Genomic DNA, 19,644 nt, shown 5'->3' on the forward strand with positions numbered 1-19,644 from the left:
TTCAGAATATAGACAGATATAAAAATATAAAGTTTAGTGTGTGTAAGTGTTACCAAAGTGGAGATTTATGGCTCAGTGTAGGAGAAAAAACTAATTTGGGAAAATGGCCTTTAAAAATATGCATTGTAATTGAAATCTATTGACATAAATAAATAAAAGAAACACTTTTATATGTTTTCTTTCTGCTAGTCTGAAAAAACACTTTATGAAACACCAAAATGAAAAAAAAAAAAAAAAAAAAAAAAAAAAAACAACAGCATTTTGCCTGCAGAGTCTCCCCTTAAAAAAAATTTTAAAAAATGAATAAATATATATATATATATAGGACAATATTTGACGAAGATCCAACTATTTGAAAATCTGGAATCTGAGGGTGCAAAAAAATCAAAATCCTAAGAAAATCACCTTTAAAGTTGTCCAAATTAGGTTCTTAATGCATATTACTAATCAAAAATTACATTTTGATACATTTACAGTAAGAATTTTACAAAAAAATCTTCATGGAACATGATCTTTACTTTTAGAAAAATCTATAATTTTGACCCATACAATGTATTTTTGGCTATTGCTTCAAAAATTACAAGTTTGGACTCTCATTCTGACGGCACACATCCGCTTTCCATTGGTAAGCATGGAAATAAAATAACCAAACAATTGATTTAAGCTGTACTTAATTCAGCTTTTATAAAGATTTTTACCAAACAAAATTAGAGGCAATATGTACAAAATAAAATACAATTTAAAATGTAAATCTATTAAAATTAAAAATTGGAGACAACATTTATAAAATAAACCGAAAAAAGTAAAACTGTAAAAAAACAAATATGTGTGTGGATTTTGATGTAAGAGACTGAAGTGTTAGTATGGATTATGAACTGATATTTTGGCCAGAAATAACCGTAAAATGCCTTAATAATGGATTTGTTTCTTAACAACAAACAGTTTTTCCACTTCACAAGGCTTTAATTGATGAACTGGAGTGTTGTGGATTACTTGTGATGTTGTTACCAGCTGTTTGGACTCTCATTCTGACGGCACCCATTCACTTTCCATTGGTGAGCATGGAAAGCATGTAAATAAAATAACAAAACAATTGATTTTAGCTGTACTTAATTATTACCAATATCAAAATTAGAGGCAATACGTATAAAATAAAATAAAATAACATTTAAAATATAAATCTATTAAAATAAAAAATTGGAGACAACATTTATAAAATAAATCAAAATGTAAAACTGTAAAAAAAAAAAAAGAAAAAAAAAGAAATTACCCTAAAAAACAAATAATTATTCATTGATGGACTGAAGTGGTGTGGATTACTTGTGATGTTTTTACCAGCTGTTTGGACTCTCATTCTGACGGCACCCATTCACTTTCCATTGGTGAGCATGGAAAGCATGTAAATAAAATAACAAAACAATTGATTTAAGCTGTACTTAATTTACCAATATCAAAATTAGAGGCAATACATATAAAATAAAAGAACATTTAAAATATAAATCTATTAAAAAAAAAAATTGGAGACAACATTTACAAAATAAACCAAAATGTAAAACTGTAAAAAAAAAAAAAAAAAAAAAAAAAGAAATTACCCTAAAAAAAAAATAATTATTCATTGATGGACTGAAGTGGTGTGGATTACTTGTGGATTATTGTGATGTTTTTTGAGCTGTTTGTACTTTCATTCTGACGGCACCCATTTACTTTCCATTGGTGAGCAAGTGGCATAATGCTACATTTCTCCAAATCTGTTGAAGAAACACACTCATCTACATCTTGGATTGCCTGAGGGTAAATAAAATCAAATAATTCAGCAATTTTTTTTTTTTTTTGGGGGGGGGGGGGGGGTGAACTATCCCTTTAAGTGGATCATCTGAATCATCAGTGGTTATGTAGTGACTGTTTTGTGAATAAAACCTAAATAGTCATTCTTACTACAAAACATTTCCCAAAATACCATATGTGACTGGTTCCTTCAGAGGAATATTCTGGGTTAAATAATATTAATAAAACCGAAGCTCTACTGACACCAGATAACATAGTTTCGACCTATCAGTGTAAAAAGAAGGAAATATGTGTTTACAGTGAAACCAACGTCATGGTTATACTTTGAAAACTGTAAACACATTTGTTTCCTTTGATTTAAGAAAGTAGAAATGATTTTCTGTGGCTTAAATTGTATTTAATCACATATATTCTTTTAATAAAATAATACTTTGAGATGAGACGCATAAACTCCCACAAATTTCCACGCAGACGCCGGCAGAAGTGAGCGATTAACAGTAGGATACATTCATATCTATGGGTTCCAGATGTCAGTAATAATTAAACTCGTCATTATTAGAACTTACTACAAAGACTTCATGAGGAATAATCTGAACCTCAGTCTCTCAATTACAATTTCAACACAGATTAGAAACTTCATATTATATTTTGTATGCAAAACTACACTTTTGGTATACTTTGTGTCTTACAATACAAAACAAGGCACTAAAAGTATTTCTTTGAGGTGGCATTTTATGCTAAAAGATGCAAATGCAGCAAATAGACGTTATCATAGCAGGGTGAAGCTCACAAACCTGTCAAGAACATATACAGGTCATATTTCACCCAAAAAATAAAAACAATAAATTATTTATTTTTTTGCGCAAAAAGAAAATAAAGCCCACTGATTGATTTATACATTATAGTATCATTTGTTTTACTGAGTTTAAAACAATTAAGAATAATAATACACTACCAGTCAAAGATTTTTTTTATTTTATTTGATCCAAAGTACAGCAAAAACAGTACAATTTTGAAATATTTTTACTATTTAAAAGAACTATTTTCTATTTGGATATATTTTAATATGTAATTTATTCCTGTGATTTCAAAGCTGAATTTTTAGCATCATTACTCCAGTCACACGATCCTTCAGAAATCATTTTATTATTCTGATTTGCTGCTCAAACATTTATTATTATTATTATGGTAAAAACAGCTGAGTAGCATTTTTTTAGGTTTCTTTGATGAATAGAAAGTTCAGAAGGACAGCATTTATCTGAAATAGAAATGTTGTAACATTATAAATGTCTTTATCGTCAATTTTGATCCTTGCTAAACCAATGGGACACTTAAAACCGAAGTAATGATGCTGAACATGTAGGTTTGATCACAGGAATAAATTACATTTTAAAATATATTCAAATAGAAAACAGTTATTTTAAATAGTAAAAATATTTCAAAAGTTTACTGCTTTTGCTGTACCTTGAATCAAATAAATGCAGGCTTGGTGAGCAGAAGAGACGTCTTTAAAAAACATTACAAATCTTACTGTTCAAAAACTTTTGACTGGTAACTTTTTTTTGAAATTACAGTAAAGAAAATGACATTTTTTGTATGACAATAATAGAAAATAGGGTAGAAATGTGTTTAAAGTCACACTTTCTTCAAATGGCTTAAATGTTATTAATGCAAAATATAATTTCTTATCTTTCCTTTTGGCTTCGGACTGATATATGACCTGGACATGTGTTCATGAGATTCACCAGTAATTATTGGCTCCAGCTGGTTATTCGTTTAATTTCCAGTCATTGAATTATCTGTTGTTTAGTTTCTCTTCGTTGATTGTGTCTCATACGTTCATGCTGCACACGTTTCCCATCATCCCTTCTGAACCGTTTCTCATTAAACAGTTTCTCTCCAGCTCATCCAGTGAGCAGAAAACATCCGCAAACTTACTCAAAAAAACTCACCTGAACTTTCCTCTAATACCCTCTAAAAACAACCTGGCTTTCGAGAGCACGTATCATGGCACCAACATTTTAACCTGACCAGCAATGTCATGTGGGGATGTCGAGAGTCAGACACTTGAACCTGATTAACAACCACACACACACGCACGCGCACACACACACACACACACACACACACACACACAGTCAGTCAGTCAGGCATCTTTCTAGCTAAAGAGCTTGATGAAGCAGCCCTGGCAGTAAGGCTTGTCGTTTTGCTCTTTGAAGGTGCCCTTGTTGAGCTGCTTGAGGCAGAAGGCACAGACAAAATGCTCAGGATGAAACTTCTTGCCCATGGCTGTGATGCAGCGGCCCGTGATGGGTTTCTGACAGCCAGAACACAGCGACCCACGGCGGGAGTGATAATGAACCTCACAGTACGGCTGACCGTCGTGCTCGAAGAAACTGCCATTGACGAATGGTGTGAAGCACTCCTGAAACACACACACACACACACATTAAAACCACATTAGTGTTGGGCGATATGCTCAATTTTCATATCGTCAGCCTCTGAGATCGCTGATACATGATACTATCGTGCTAATTTATTTAATAATATGTAAATGTGTCCATATGTAATAAATTCCTTATTCTTTTGTAAGGGTAGTGCATGTGACTTGTGACACAGTTGTGCGTGTACAGAGCGCTGACAGTAGTTCTGTTCAAGTTTACTTTCGGTTTCATTCTCTGCAATCTTCAGTGAGCGGTAAATGTGTGTGCCTGAATGTATCTTTCTGTACCTGTCATTAGGGGTGGGCGATATGGTAAAAATATCATATCACGATTTTTTCAAGAAATATCACGATTCACGATTTTATCACGATTCTTTGTCATGTTGGTTTTACTTTTTTACAAGTTGTCTGAGTAGTACAGCCAAATTAATTTTTCTATTTTAAAACCAAAACCTTACAAGGTAACAAAATATAAAATAAAAAGAATGGCAGATGTTTAAGCCAAAGTGGGCGAAGACAAAAAATCTTTGTCATTATTTTCTTTGTTTTTAAAAAATGTTAAAAACATGTTACAAATACACATACTATACAAATAAAACAAACAGTGCTTTAATTTTCAGGTACAGTCCATATATTTATCAGTAGCATTCAAGAAATTTAATTAACAAATATAAAAATAAAACACTATATACATTATATACATAAATTATACATAGAAGCAACATTTAAAGCAACTGTATTGAAGTTCTTCAGTCAAGAGCAGTGAGTGATTTTCCTTTGTGTTTTGTTTTATTAGTGTATCATCACCCAAAAATGACAATTCTGTCATCATTTACTCACTCTCGCATTATTTTAAGCATAAAACATGCTGAACATAAAACTTATTTTGAATAATGTGGGTAACCAAACAGTTGCTGGGTCCCCAGTTACTTCCATATATTTTATTTATTTATTTTAAGTCAGTGGGGACCAGCTACTGTTACCCACATTCTTCAAAATATCTTATTTTGTGTTAAGCACAAGAAAAAATTTTTTATAGAGATTTAGGACATGTGAGTGACAACATTTTTGGGTGTACTGTCCCTTTAATGACAATCGACAGCATGTTTAGCTCTGTCGCAGAGCTGCACGCATCTATACCGGCGCGCATCCGTTTTACTCTTAACTGTTTACTTTCACTTTAGACAACCGACTGTGTTTATATGTAATCCTTGCGTGTTTTTGACAGTATAAGCAAATTAAACGCCAAAGATAGCTCAGTTTAGTAATCAGGTGCTGTTTGACAGGCTTTTAGCGCACGTGCTTCAGGTTTACGCGCTCATGAAGCGCATGCCAGAACAGCGCGCGGACCAAATGGCGTTATTTTACCGGCAAGACTTTGAAGCACATTCAAATAATGTACTTTTGTGATCGCGAATATGAATAAGTGCAGTGTCCCGTGAGTGAATGTACAGTATATTAAGACGGAGGCACACTGTAGCACGATACTACGATATTTATTCAAAAGCAGATCGTGGAGACATTTTAATCGTCCACGATCAAAAATCGTCATATCGCACACCCCTACCTGTCAAATTGCCATAATGCTACCGCTATATGTCTGATCTTTGTCATCAGTTGTTGTAGTTCAGTTCATATAGAATGTGGAGAAGCGATGTGCGTGTAATTCACGTGCATATGTTTAGCGCATTGTAATTCTAGTTAACGCATGTTACTGAGGTGAATGTTTATGTTTACTATATACAGACAGATTCTTATATATCGTATTTATTTCAGCCTAAACCACATTTTACTACCTCTGTTATCCTAAAGACTGTCTACACTTATATCTATGTACACTGTATGATGAATAAATCTCTTACCCATTTTCACTGCACACATCTGCGGCGCTATCTACTCTATGCTTGTGTTTATACCGCGGCAAGTTTCTGAGGCATCCTAGAACCGACTCTCCGCGCTGCATCGCTAAAGTTAGGTGCCTTTTTGACGGATAATGATAATAATCGTCTTACTATCGTCAAAGGCATCAGCAACAGGCGAAATCTCTGACTATCGTCTATCAGCACAACCCTAAACCACATGAGCCTTCAACATTTTGTATGTGTGTTGCAAGAAATCTCTTAAGGTCATAGCTCTTAAGATGCGTCAAATACATGCAAATATATAGTGCGGTAAAGTTAGTTTTAGATTTGATAATCGCTGCATATTCGACTAAGATGCTTTAGGGATCCTCTGCAAATTTACCTCACAGTACAAAACGAAGTCCAATAATTCATTCAAATTAATGTTTACAGGACTATCGTAAATGCCTAGTGGGTAACTTGACTAAATAAATGTTGCCAATTGGAACTATTGTGTAAAGCCAGATATTGGCAAAAATATATTAAGTCAGTTTGCTCACCGTTTGCTCGTTTTGTACTGTGAGGTAAATTTGCAGATGATCCCTAAACAATCCTAGTCGAATATGTAGCAAATATCAAATCTAGAACTAACTTTACTGCACTCAAATATATGTCAAAATGTGGCGTTTGGTGATTAGTCGTATAAACCTTCATCAGTTATGTCTCAAATTAACGTAAACAGTTGACAATGAAAATACGTGTGTAACAGTAAATTGGATCCGTGCAGCTCTTAAAGTGGCCACAAGTAATATTCCTTCTGTCGTCTCTGTGCTTAATGTTAATCAAACAACAAAAGACAAAGACAAAATCACTCCCTGCTCTTGACGGAGGGACTTTTGTAGTTTTGATAAGAAACAAAGCATGTTTAATTCTTACAGTGAAGACTATGGGGTTTCATTTTACATTCAATTAATTTTACATTCAATTCCTTACATTAAACTAATAATGAAAAAAGTTTAATTTGTATCTTTTTTTAAATTGTATTGCTATCTTTAAAATGTAAATAATTGTGATTACAATATTGACCAAAATAATCGTGCCATAATCAAGCAGCCCTATTCTAACTGAAAAAACTTATTTGAAATTGTTATAATATTTCACAATTTTACTGCTTTTACTGTATTTTTAATCAAATAAATGCAGCCTTGTTGAGCCTAAAGAGTCCAAAATGAACCGAACCTTTATGGGGGACGAACGTTTCTGGGGCAGTGTGCAAACGTGATTGACACAACATGAGGTTGTGTTTATTTTTTAACATGCGAACATTTTGGATGAAAATTTTGGACTCAGTGTGCAAGGACCTTTAGGCTCAACAAGGCTGCATTTATTTGATTAAAAATACAGTAAAAAAAAAAAAAAAAAAAAAGTGAAATATTATTACAATTTTAAATAAGTTTTCAATTTGAATAGGGCTGCTCGATTACAATAATTTATGATCATTTTGGTCAATATTGTATTCACGATGGTTTAATTTTTAATTTTTAAAGATAGCAATAAAATAAAAAAAAGATACAAATGAAACTTTTTTGTGTGTGGGGGGGGGGGGGGGTATAATGTAATTAACTCAATGTAAAATAAAACCGCATAGTCTTCACTGTAAGAATTAAACATGCTTTGTTTCTTATCAAAACTACAGAAGTCCCTCCGTCAAGAGCAGTGAGTGATTTTGTCTTTGTCTTTTGTTGTTTGATTAACAAGCACAGAGACAGCAGAAGGAATATTACTTGTGGCTGCTTTAAGAGCTGCACAGATCCAATGCTGTTACATACTGTACGTATTTTCATTCTCAACTGCCACATTTTGACATATATTTGCATGTATTTGACCGTTTAGGTATGCATCTTAAGCTAAATGTTCACTTTACTTGTCCGTGTGCGCAAATTCTCTTTAATAAGCGTTTATAAATCAAGCATGTCCCATTTAATGCAAGTCACGTTACATGTTTTTACTGATTTGGATGTGAAATTGGGCTTTTATAGAGGAGCGAAAACGCACAAAAGGGGCGAAATCAGAAGCAATAATCATTTTACCTCCATTATTGTATTTTCATAATCGTTTAAAGACGAAATTTCGATTAATTGCACAGCCCTATATTTGAATAAAATGTATTTTATTTCTGTGATGCAAAGCTGAATTTTCAGCATCATTACTCCAGTCTCCAGTGTCACATGATCCTTCAAAAATCATTCTAATATGCCGATTTGCTGCTCAAGAAACATTTCTGATTATTATCAATGTTCAACACGATTTTAACATTGGAAATAATAAGAAATGTTTCTTGAAACAGCAAAGATTAGAGTAATGAGGCTAAAAGTTCAGCTTTGATCACAGGAATAAATGTAAAATATATTCAAATAGAAAACAGTCATTTAAATTGTAATTATATTTCACATTATTGCTGTTTTTACTGTATTTTTTATCTAATGAATTCAGAAGGAGAGAGTACTTTCAGAAACATTTAAAAAAAAACTTTGACCGGTAGTGAATATTTAAAGCTAGTGCTGGGCGATATGGAAAAATCATGTATCACGATATGGATTATTTTATATCACGATAACGATATATATCACGATATACCAAAATAAAGTACGTTTTCATAAATAAAGTATCAAAGTATGTTTCACACATACTCCGTCTGCAAACTCGTTTTGCTTTCACACAGGACGCATTTGCAGTCAGTTCCTGTTTCCGCGGCTGTTTAACCACAAACACACCATTATTTTAATTTCAAATCCAAACGTGCTTTTTCAGCATTGGGATACTTTTATCACAGTACACTAATACAATAATACTAGACATATTCACGTTTAAACTCAACGTATTATAAACAACGTAGGCTATTTTCAATGCACTTGACTTCTAGATTTGTATTTGCTCAAGCAAGTTGCAACACATTTAAACACAGCATAGGTTATAGGCTATAGCTTCCTTTTCATATTGAATTTGGGCTATCATAAATGTTTTAAATTAAAACTTACCACAGACAGAAACAGTTGGCTCTCTGTGCCTTTCTTTCGCATTAAATCTTTATTAAAAACCATATTTTAAAGAATCTATTATGTTGCCTTGTTTATTTAAAACTGCACTATTTTAAACCTAGCCAAAAAGCCACGTGTTGACTGTGAAACACAGTAGACTGCATTTATATCTATTTATGGTACATTTCCGTATCAATCCATGTTCAGTTTTACAGCGAACAATGCGCTGTCACGCCTGTTTCACACATACTCCGTCTGCAGTGCGTATGCGTTGCGTATTTTTTATGTTAACGGATCAGATCGTTCACACTGCACGCGGTTGCTGTCCGGCAGTGCGTTCCAGATGCGGTGCGTTTGCAGCAGTGGAGCGATCGTTTCGGCACAGAGTCTATTTTTGCTGTGCTGCATTGCGTTGCATGCGCTGAATTAAAGTGACAGCGCATTGTTCGCTGTAAAAATGAACATGAATTGACACGGAAATGTACCGTAAATGCATATAATGGCAGTCTTCTGTGTTTCACAGTCAACACGTGGCTTTTTGGCTAGGTTTAGAATAGTGCAGTTTTAAATAAACAAGGCAACATAATACATGCACTTGTCCAGGTAGAAAAGTTTAAAACTTTAAAATATGTTTTTTAATAAAGATTTAATGCGAAAGAAAGGCACAGAGAGCCGACTGTTTCTGTCTGTGGTAAGTTTTAATTTAAAATAAATATTTGTTAAAATAAAATATTTGTGAAAGCCCAATTTCAATATGAAAAGGAAGATATAGCCTACCTATGCTGTGTTTAAATGTGTTGCAACTTGCTTGAGCAACTTAATATCCAAATCTAGAAGTCAAATGCATTGAATAATAGCCTACGTTGTTTATAATACGTTGAGTTTAAACGTGAACATGTCTAGTATTATTGTATTAGTGTACTGTGATAAAAGAGTATCCCAATGCTGAAAAAGCACGTTTGGATTTGAAATTAAAATAACAGATAAATGGTGTGTTTGTGGTAAACACCCGCGGATCAGGAACGGACTGCAAACGCGTCCTGTGTGAAAGCAAAACGAGTCCGTGCTGCTTCTGCACCGCATACGCAACGCACACGGACTGCATACGCACTGCATACGGAGTATGTGTGAAACAGGCGTCAGCATCGGGCGCGGAAACAGTCTTTTGGCAGAGTTTGCACATGACTGTCTTCTGCTCCGTGTCGGAGCTCTTGAAGCCAAAATGCAACCAAATCACTGACGTACCCCCACGTTTCATCTTCAACCTCTTGCGTCTCCATCTTTAGGCTAAGCACTCACAAAGCATGTCGCAACAACGTAAAGCGTCACGTCGCACAAGACGGAGTTTCTTTGTGAAAAAGTTCATCTTTATTCTTGATTATCACTTATAGGGTAGAGTATGCATTGCATAGCAACAAGACATTATCATATATTTGTCATAGCCTATTTAATTCAATATTTTCTTTAGTAATTGATAAAATTAGGTTAGAAACGATAGAAACGATAGAAGAGAAATAGGACGATAGACACTTTTCTATCGTCCCCACGATATATATCGTCATATCGCCCAGCACTATTTAAAGCTAACTAAAAATGATTTTTTTTTTTTATTATGATACACTCACCCTGCACACAAAACACTCTGGATGCCAGAGGGCGCTCAAGGCAGAGATGTAATTCTCCAGGATGGCACGAGCACAACCGCCACATTTAGGAGCAAACAGGTCGAAGTAGTCTTTACGACAGTACGCCTTCCCATCCTTCTCATGAAAACCTGAAAAAATGAAAAAAAAAAAAAATAGGTTGTATTTATTTGTTTGTATTCATTAATACAAACAAAGAAAAATGAAATTAGCAGTCAACAGTTTAGTCCAGAAGTCTCAGATTTCAATTATGCATTCTTCAAAATTATTTAATTACAAATTTCATTACTATTTTGCTTTTTTGGATTTTTAATGTTGTTTATGCATATTAAAGGTGTAGAATTTAGTAGGGACGCCAGGGACATATCCCCACTATTCTCCAGCCACTACTAAACTGTCCATAATTTTGATTGAACAATTAAATATATGTGTATGTAATCACTGATGTTGTAATTTCTGGCAAATCTGAAATAGGTCATATAAGTGATTTTACCTGATAAGTTCAGTTGAAAGATAAGGTTTACCCTCATTAATGTTGTTTGTTTTGTTGTTTTGTGTTCATCTGCTTCTCACACTTTCTCTTTTTACATTGACTATCACTGTATATAGACTAATGCAATCAGATACAACAATCATTTTTTTCAAATATTTACGACAATATATACTGATAAATTTAACAATTACTTCAATGGTATGAGATGCTTTTAAATGATTTCCTATCGAACTGTCACCAACTGAACTGCAGTGGTCAAACTACTTCAAATATAGTGAATTAAGCTACAAACTTGATTATAATGCACAAAGTTTCCATCTAACCTGTATTTTGAGCTTTTGAGGTTGGATGTTATCTTTTGAATATATATATATATATATATATTAGGGGTGTGCAAAGCAGCCGGTATTTGTATCTGTATTTGTATTTGTTGAGGGGGGAAAAGTATTTGTATTTGTATTTGTATTCGAGTAAAATTCAAAATAGGTTTAAAAATCCTGTTTTGTTTTTTTGTGCGCTAAACTTTTAATTTACGTTATAGTGTAAGTATTCTTTAATTATATCCATTATAATAATTATGGATATGCAATATTGGTTGATGTTTTTGAATATGTAACAAGGAACGTCATTGAAAAAAAAAAAATAACATGACAGCCATTACCTCATCCATGGTTAAACCAACTAATAAAATACCATTATGAACATTATGAACCCCACCACCACCAGTCCTTGTTGGAGGATGCTGAACAGACAGAATTAAAATAAAAATAAAAATGTTCTTCTTCTGAAAGAACTTCTTTCTCGTGGCGTCTGCCGTTGCTAAGCAACCATGACCTGATCTCTCAATGACGACTCGGAAGTTTCAGCAAAGCATAAATGGATTTCCAGCATTAAAAATCGCTTGCATTAGCTCTGCTATTAAATGTCTTTAAAAATGGTTATTCATGTACAGATATGATCAGCTGTTCCTCCAACTTGGCTGTTTTTTCAATGGTATAAGGGAAAGGGTGAAGCTGATTTGTTGGTTCTTGTCACATGACCTGCGTGCGCATGTGGCATTCTGAAAAGTTGAGATGTATTTATCCAAAGACTATAGAATATTTATCTCGATGCGGCGCGGACGCGCCTGGAAAAAACGAGCGCGTAGCACCGTGTGAGCGTTGCTTTCATTATGAGCGCGCATACCGCATTTGAGCGCGCATACCGCATTTGAACGGCCCCTAATAGAATAATCTCCCGATCAAACTCTGCTTCCCAAAGTTATAAACCCAGTTAAGGTACAGAAATATATTCATCAAAAATAGTGACACAGTGAAGTCTTTTTTCACCCAGCCGAGTCTTCTCTGTTGCTGTGTGGAGCAGCCTGTGTCAGTCACCTCTTTTACCCCCACCCCCCGACTCCTGAATGTCACTCACTCACTCATGCGGGCATACACTGACTGCGGTCTCCTGAGGAAACGCAGCTTTTTTGATAGAAAGTTTTTCTTGTTCCCGAATACAAATATTTATTAAGGTATTTGTTCGAAATAAGTATTCGTTAAAAACACGCTATTTGTGCCTTTCCGAATACCGTATTCGGGTTCGGCTCCACCCCTATATATATATATATATATATATATATATATATATATATATATATATATATATTCTTCTTACTTAGATTGTTTTAGACTTGTTTCCAGCCAAAATATCTAAACATTCTTAAATCAAGAAGGATTTTCTAGACAAGTAAAAATTATTGTCTTGTTTTAAGCAAAAACTCACTTAATTTTGACTTGTTTTTTCTGAAAATAAGACAATAATTTTTACTCGTATAAAAAATCCTTAATTTAATCCTTACATTTTTAGATTTTTTGGCTGGAAACAAGACAAAACAATCTAAGTAAGAAAAGCATTTTTTGCAGTGTACTTTTTTTTTTTCACTAATTTCAGTTAATGTCATAAAGCTAGCAAGCTAAGCCTATAGTAGTACTGATCATGTAAACATGGCTGAAGACGTGAAAACGGGGAACAGACAAGCTGAACCAACTGAGTGAGTCATTTATGCTGGAACCGCTCCGATTAAAAAAAAACATTTAGACTATAAGAGGACAGAAAGGATAAATGTATAGACACATTTTTCACTGCTTTAGGATTAACAGAGCTTTGGATAGTTTCCATATACTTGATCAAATAAGAATAAAGAAAAGAGAGGTTTAGAGAAAATATTTAGTTTATGTATGTGAAATTTAGCTAGCAAGGTACACAATTAATTAAGTTTTATTTTCCTTTATTCTCTTTTGAGTAGTCAAACAATCAAAATAAAACCTCTTTAAAACAGAAATAAAAGTCACTTACAAAATGAGATTAGATGAACATTAAAAAATCTGACAAAATTCTCTATGCAGGGACATTGGCAAAACAAGTGAATGACATCTTCCTCAAAAGAGTGACAAAATCAGCAACTCACTTCAGTGTCTGACTTATAATTACGTCCATTAGCTTTTTGTGAAATTTGAATGAACATATTAAAGGAGAGAACTATAATTTCCAAAGTTGGACATCGCTTGTAGAATTTAATAGGGGTGCTATGCATGTCCCTACTAATATCCAGCCACTACTACAAAATTTAAACCTACGCCCTTGGTGCATATAAATAATATGCAAAACAAAAATACATGATAATGTATTCTAGCAGACCCCCAAAATAAAATAACAAACTAGTAAATGCGCAAAATATGGGTACTTTAATGACAGCAGCTATCTGACTCTTCTGTGAGCATTTACTCACCTTCAGGACCAAAGAACGCCCCACACTGGGCACAGAAAAAGTGTTCAGGATGCCACGTCCTGTCCAATGCTGTTACCACTTTCTGTGATGTGAGAAAAATAAAAAAAAATTCTAGTTAGTAACAGTAAGGAAACTTCACATTTTATGTGCTTATTTTGCATAAATAAAGCCAAGTTTGTTCTTACATCCAGTATGGGTCCGTTACAGTAGTAGCAGCGTGGAGAGAATAAATGGTGGTAATCTCTCTCGCAGTATGGCTGACCTTCCCTCTCAAAAAAGTTTCTGGAACCAATCTCCTCCTGGCAGTGTGTGCACACAAAATGCTCTGGATGCCATGTGCGCCCCATAGCAGTTACCACCTGTACAGAAACACACACACCAGCTTTGTTTAGATGTGTCTAGCTTCTTCTACTTAGACACGCACAACATGTAATCTTAGCTGAAAGCTAAAATCCTCTCAGAGCTCCCCTGTATGTGTTTATAGTGTCACTCTCTGGCTCCCTCACCTGGCCAACAATGGGTTTGCAGCAGGCGCCACACACTCCCTTGGCAACTGTCTGCACTCCCAGCTTGTGGAGGTCAGACTGAAGACTGCCCAGCATGTTGTCCAGTTTATTAACCTGTGGTTGTGGACCCTTCCCCTGGGCCATAATCTACAGAGAGATAGAACAAAAGATCAAGATAAAAAAAAAAGTCTTCAATGCAAAACAAGTACACACAGTCACCTAAAACTCAATAAGATGACATTTTCTGAAGAAACAGAATTGGTTAAATAATTACTATTATATGTTAATTTCTTCTGAATTTCAGTTTTCGATCATGTAAATACAAAATCTGGTGTATTTTTTGTCAATGTAATAACTGTAATCCAATTACATCATTCTCAGAGCAAACATTTACACCCCTAATCAATACAACATGGTCTCAACCCAAGTCTCAAACTCTCCCTGGGGTGCATCTAATCTAATGTAATCTAATCTAATATTCATGACAAGGGTAGGAGGCTGAGCACAATAACACACACACACACACACACACACACACACACACACACACACACACACACACATAAAACTTCACTAAACTCTTAAGCATACAACATTCAATCTACAAATCACAAATCCATAGACGTTTTGTGATTGTTCTAGGAGAGGACAGTAAGACAAAAGCTCAGCCAATGACAGCATGTCTGCACCTGTAGTGGAGGGAAGAGCGGGTCATACTCCGTCTGGCAGCCAACTGACACCAGCATTTTGGGCGGGGCCACAGGGGCAGGTGGTGGGGTGGGTATGGGAATGGGTTGGGGTGCAGGGTTGGGCTTTGGGGAGGGAGCTAGAACTACCACAGGTTCAGGGGTTGGGGGCTTGGGTGGAACTGGAGGTGGAGTTGGCTGGCGAGGAGGTGTGGGCTCTCTTGGAGGTGGGGAGGGGGCAGGTGGTGGGGGTGGAGGCAAAGGGGCAGGAGCTAATTTGACCGGAGGGGGGCGCTTTGGTTCTTCAGCAGGGGGCGGGGGACGAGGGATCGGGAGAGACTGGGGATGTGGGATCAGCTTCCTCTGAGGAAGAGGAGACTCGGGAGGTATGATTATCTAGAGGAAGACACCGATAAGACAGAAGAAGAGAGAAAAAAAGATGGAAAGTAGGAATGAAGAAGAAAGAAGCAGGTGATTACAGAGAAACTTCAATGCAATTGAGCAGAATAACTTTACAGGAATTGAATGGAAACAGAATTTGCTGAATCTGCAGATCCTTCCTGTCTACCTTATCCACTTCCTTGATGTGGTCTTCCCGTAAGCGTTTGGGGTTGGACATGACAATGACGCCTTCTGTGAGCCAGTCATCCGGCTGTTGCTTCTTTGGCAATTTCCCACGGGCAATTCCCAGCTTGCCTTGCAGTTCCTCAATGAGTCGGTCCTGGGAGTTGCTTTTGTGGAAAATGAGGGGGCCCATCTTTCTACGTATCAGGCCATCTCGGTACATGGGGTGGACGTTTTGAATCTCCTTGGTACGTCTAATCACTGATTTGATCTGAGACAGCAGTACAAACTCCTTGAGATGCCACATGCCTCAAGAACGGCTGATTATTGTCCAAAGAAACCAATAAAGACAAGCAGGGATCTAGGGAAGCATTCAGATGCAATCCAGGTGCAGAATCAGTTAGCATCAAAAAAGTTGAGGTTTGCATACATGGTGATGGTTAGCACTGGTTATCAAGGTACGACTGATTATCAAGTGTATAAACGTACCCTTAGTACCACTGGTTATTAAGTGTGCACACACAGCAACATTCAAGTTCTTACAATTTAGGGCAGGGATGGGCAACTTTAGTCCTGGAGGGCCACTTTAGCTCCAACACTCATCAAACACACCTGAACAAGCTAACCAGTGTCTTCAAGATCACTAAAAAGCTACGGGCAGGTGTGTTTAATCAGGGTTGGCTCTGCAGGACAGTGGCCCTCCAGGACATAAGTTGCCCATCCTTGATTTAGGGTGATTGTACAGGGTGCAGAGCAGGGATGAGCAAATTCGGTCCTGAAGAGCCAAAGTCCTGCAGAGTTTGGCTCCAACCCTAATTAAACACACCTGAACAAGCTAATCGGTGTCTTCAAGATCACTAGAAAGCTACAGGCAGTTATGTTTGATTAGGGTTGAAGCTGAACTCTGCAGGACAGTGGCCCTCCAGGACAGAAGTTGCCCATCCATGCTGTAGAGGAACAATTATGACTTTCATCCATCTGACTAACAGGTTTCAATTATATCAGGCTTGTTCAATCCTGCATCTGGACAGCACACTTGTCTGGGAGTTTTTAGAAAACTCTGCAGGAAGGTGGCCCTCCAGGAGCAGGATTGGAAATCCCTGATTTACATGCTGCCAAGCAAACCACTGCAAGACTTGTTTCAAAAAAAACTCCAGACCAAATTTCACAGCATTCCCAATCAACAAGCACTGCAGTCCTATCCGTACGTGTCCAGAGGCTGAGATCCTGTCCATCGTGCCAGCCATATGCAGCATGGGAAGGTCCATCTGGGCATCTGGTGTTCCAGGGCAAGACGACGGAGTGAGAGATTCATCCATCCAGCTTGCCTCGGTCATGGGGGTCATGGAGCCATCAGGTCCTTCGTAGGCCATCTTCAGTTCCATGTCAGCCCAGTCAAGATCACTCCTGCAGTCTGACTGATCCTCCAAGAGGCCATCTCCCATTTCACTCTCTGTTTGAGTGTCAGGATGAATGTTGCTGCGATCTGCTGCTACTAACGTCTCCTCGTAGATTTCTGGTTGTACTTCCGAATCGAGCCGTGAGGTAGCTGATGCTGTGATTGGAGCCTCATTCTCAGGCCTGCTAAAGCTCATGGCAAGGAGTTTATCCAAGGCATCATCAAGAGATGGCTCATAGGTTGGTGGTTCAAGCCCAGAGGGAGGAATGGGTTTGAGAGAAACATCCGGATCAGGCTGTCCTGATAAAGGTTTTGGACTTGGAGACTTGGGAACCACTACAGATGGGGAAGAGGATAGGATTAGAGGGGGTGAAAGAGCTGTGGGACGAGACAGAGATGGTGATTCAGAGAATGTAGGAAGTGGAGATCTGGAAAGAGATGGTACTGGACTTATTGGTTTTGCTTCAGAGCTGGAGAGATACAGATCAATAGATGCGGGTGTCATAAATGGACTAGCTCTTTCACTGGTTCTGCTGACCACTGGGGTACTTGTTGGAGTAGGAGACTTGGTGATAGGTGAATAGGACTTTAACCTAGAGCTTGTCAATTTGGCAGAAGGACTTTCCTCCCTGAAACTACAAAGGTCTCCACCTCCAGGTGTGGTAGTTGTGGTGACAGTCTGAGAGAGAACCACTAGAGATTCCACCTGGGAGGAGAGCAGGGAAGCAGAAACATCAATGGCAGAATCCAAGCCCAGGTCAGGTACTGGAGAAAAACGAGGACTGGACGCCACAGGAGGACACAGTCGAGAGGAAGGCTTTGGGACAACATTGGATGATGGAGGCGCAGCCCCCGGTTCACCAGATTCCTCCACAATGTGTAGTTCAAAGTTTAAAGGTTGGGAGAGACCTGGGGAATATTGCCTTGGTTCCGCTGGGAGGTTAGGGGACAAAGATTTGGACACGGTGGTTGTAGGAGGTGAGTGGATTTCAGCAATGGTAGTAGTTTGCTCAAACATTGGCTCAGAGTTCAGAGAGCCCAAAGAACTTGGCTGGAGGACATAAAGGAGGGACAGGGGAGGAAAGAGGAGAAACAGAAGAGATTGACAGATTAAGGGAGGCAAAGAATGAGAAATAATTAAGAAAACGCTTTAATGAGATGTACAGAACAGCTGAGAAAGAAACAAAACAGATTTTGGATGCAATGTTGAAGTAATGAGATGCTAGAAGTCAAAGAGAAGCAGAAACAGATAAATAAAATAAAAAAATAATAAACTGGTACATTTTGAGATGGTCACATGAATACCAGCCAGGGTAGAGTTTCCCAACAACGCCGTAAGCCCAATAAGTTTGGCACCAATGGTTTCAACGATCCACTTACGGCGTTTTTGGGAAACGCAGCCCAAATTGTAGAGCAGTAAGTCCTGAAAATAGATCACCCAAACAACATAGCTCAGCACACATTCCCAGACACAACGTCTCTTCAACTCACTTACACAGTCCTAGCCATTCCATGTCACATGTACACACACACTCACATTGCTCTGCACCTTAAAATCTGACAGACAGGCCATGAGCTCATCCAGTTCTCGTGTAGCGGAGGTGGCTGATATTCTGCCCTGCTGCTCGGAAGGTGTGTCCACTTGCCCGTCCGTCAATTCGCTCGTCAGAGCACAGGGGCTGGGCCTGTTTACGCAAATTACAGCATTCCATTAAAACCCACAATGCAAATCCACGTTTCTCCATCTAGAGTTGAGTGTGATCTTACGTTGGGGAAGGCACAGAGCTCTCCAACTCATTCAGAAGACTTTCCACAGTGGGACGGCCATCTTCTGTCCCCTTCATTCCATTTCTCTGAGGCTTGTCCTGGGCTGCCGGAGTCAGTGTGATGCCTGGATGGGCTCCATTTTCCTGGATATAGTGCGCAACACTGCAGGGTGGCAATGGAGGTGCAGCATCTTCTGCAGAGAGGAAGTTTCAAAGTACAATTACTTGTTTTCTATGTCTTTAACCACAATCAAAGCAGTACAAAGATTCATGCACTGTGCTTACCTGTGGTGGAGTAAGATGGGGCATTTTGCTGTACAGCGTTAAGTTCCAAAAGAAGGCGGTCCAGTTCAGAAAGGTTGCTACCCAGGGCAGAAGTCATGGCTGCGGCAGATGAGTCCGAGTGCTTCTGCTTGTTAGGAAAACTGGACCAATAGAAGTGTGTCATTTAGGGTTTAATTTTTCATAATAGCAGGGCCAAAGGAACGAATATTATTGTGGATTATATTGTAGGATGACACATACTTAATACCCGTTTAGTTTGATCAGTACGAGCTGTAAATTCTTATCTGTATTATTTATTACTTAGGACATATATTGTAACTCACCTGTAAACGTGGTCTTCTTCTGTATGCGAGGCTGGTGGACTGCTGTCCCGAGACAACGTGCTTTTATGAGCAGAGCCCAGAGACTGAATTTCAACAGAAGGA

General features: G+C 37.3%; 1 protein-coding gene across 1 annotated transcript; it reads right to left on the reverse strand.

Moving 5' to 3' along the window:
- Positions 1 to 1,770: 1,770 nt before the first annotated feature.
- On the reverse strand, positions 1,771 to 19,330 carry pxnb (paxillin b). The gene is made up of 8 exons (XM_073819282.1): positions 19,220 to 19,330; positions 18,936 to 19,128; positions 18,718 to 18,853; positions 14,520 to 14,666; positions 14,199 to 14,372; positions 14,014 to 14,095; positions 10,733 to 10,881; positions 1,771 to 4,210 (listed from the first exon to the last, which is right to left on the reverse strand). Exons 1-8 carry the CDS (start codon positions 19,314 to 19,316, stop codon positions 3,944 to 3,946), a joined length of 1,245 nt encoding a protein of 414 aa, XP_073675383.1. The 5' UTR covers positions 19,317 to 19,330; the 3' UTR covers positions 1,771 to 3,943.
- Between the last annotated feature and the right edge of the window lie 314 nt (positions 19,331 to 19,644).

The sequence above is a fragment of the Garra rufa genome, chromosome 15 (assembly GCF_049309525.1).
Source record: "Garra rufa chromosome 15, GarRuf1.0, whole genome shotgun sequence".
NCBI classification, from domain to species: domain Eukaryota; kingdom Metazoa; phylum Chordata; class Actinopteri; order Cypriniformes; family Cyprinidae; genus Garra; species Garra rufa.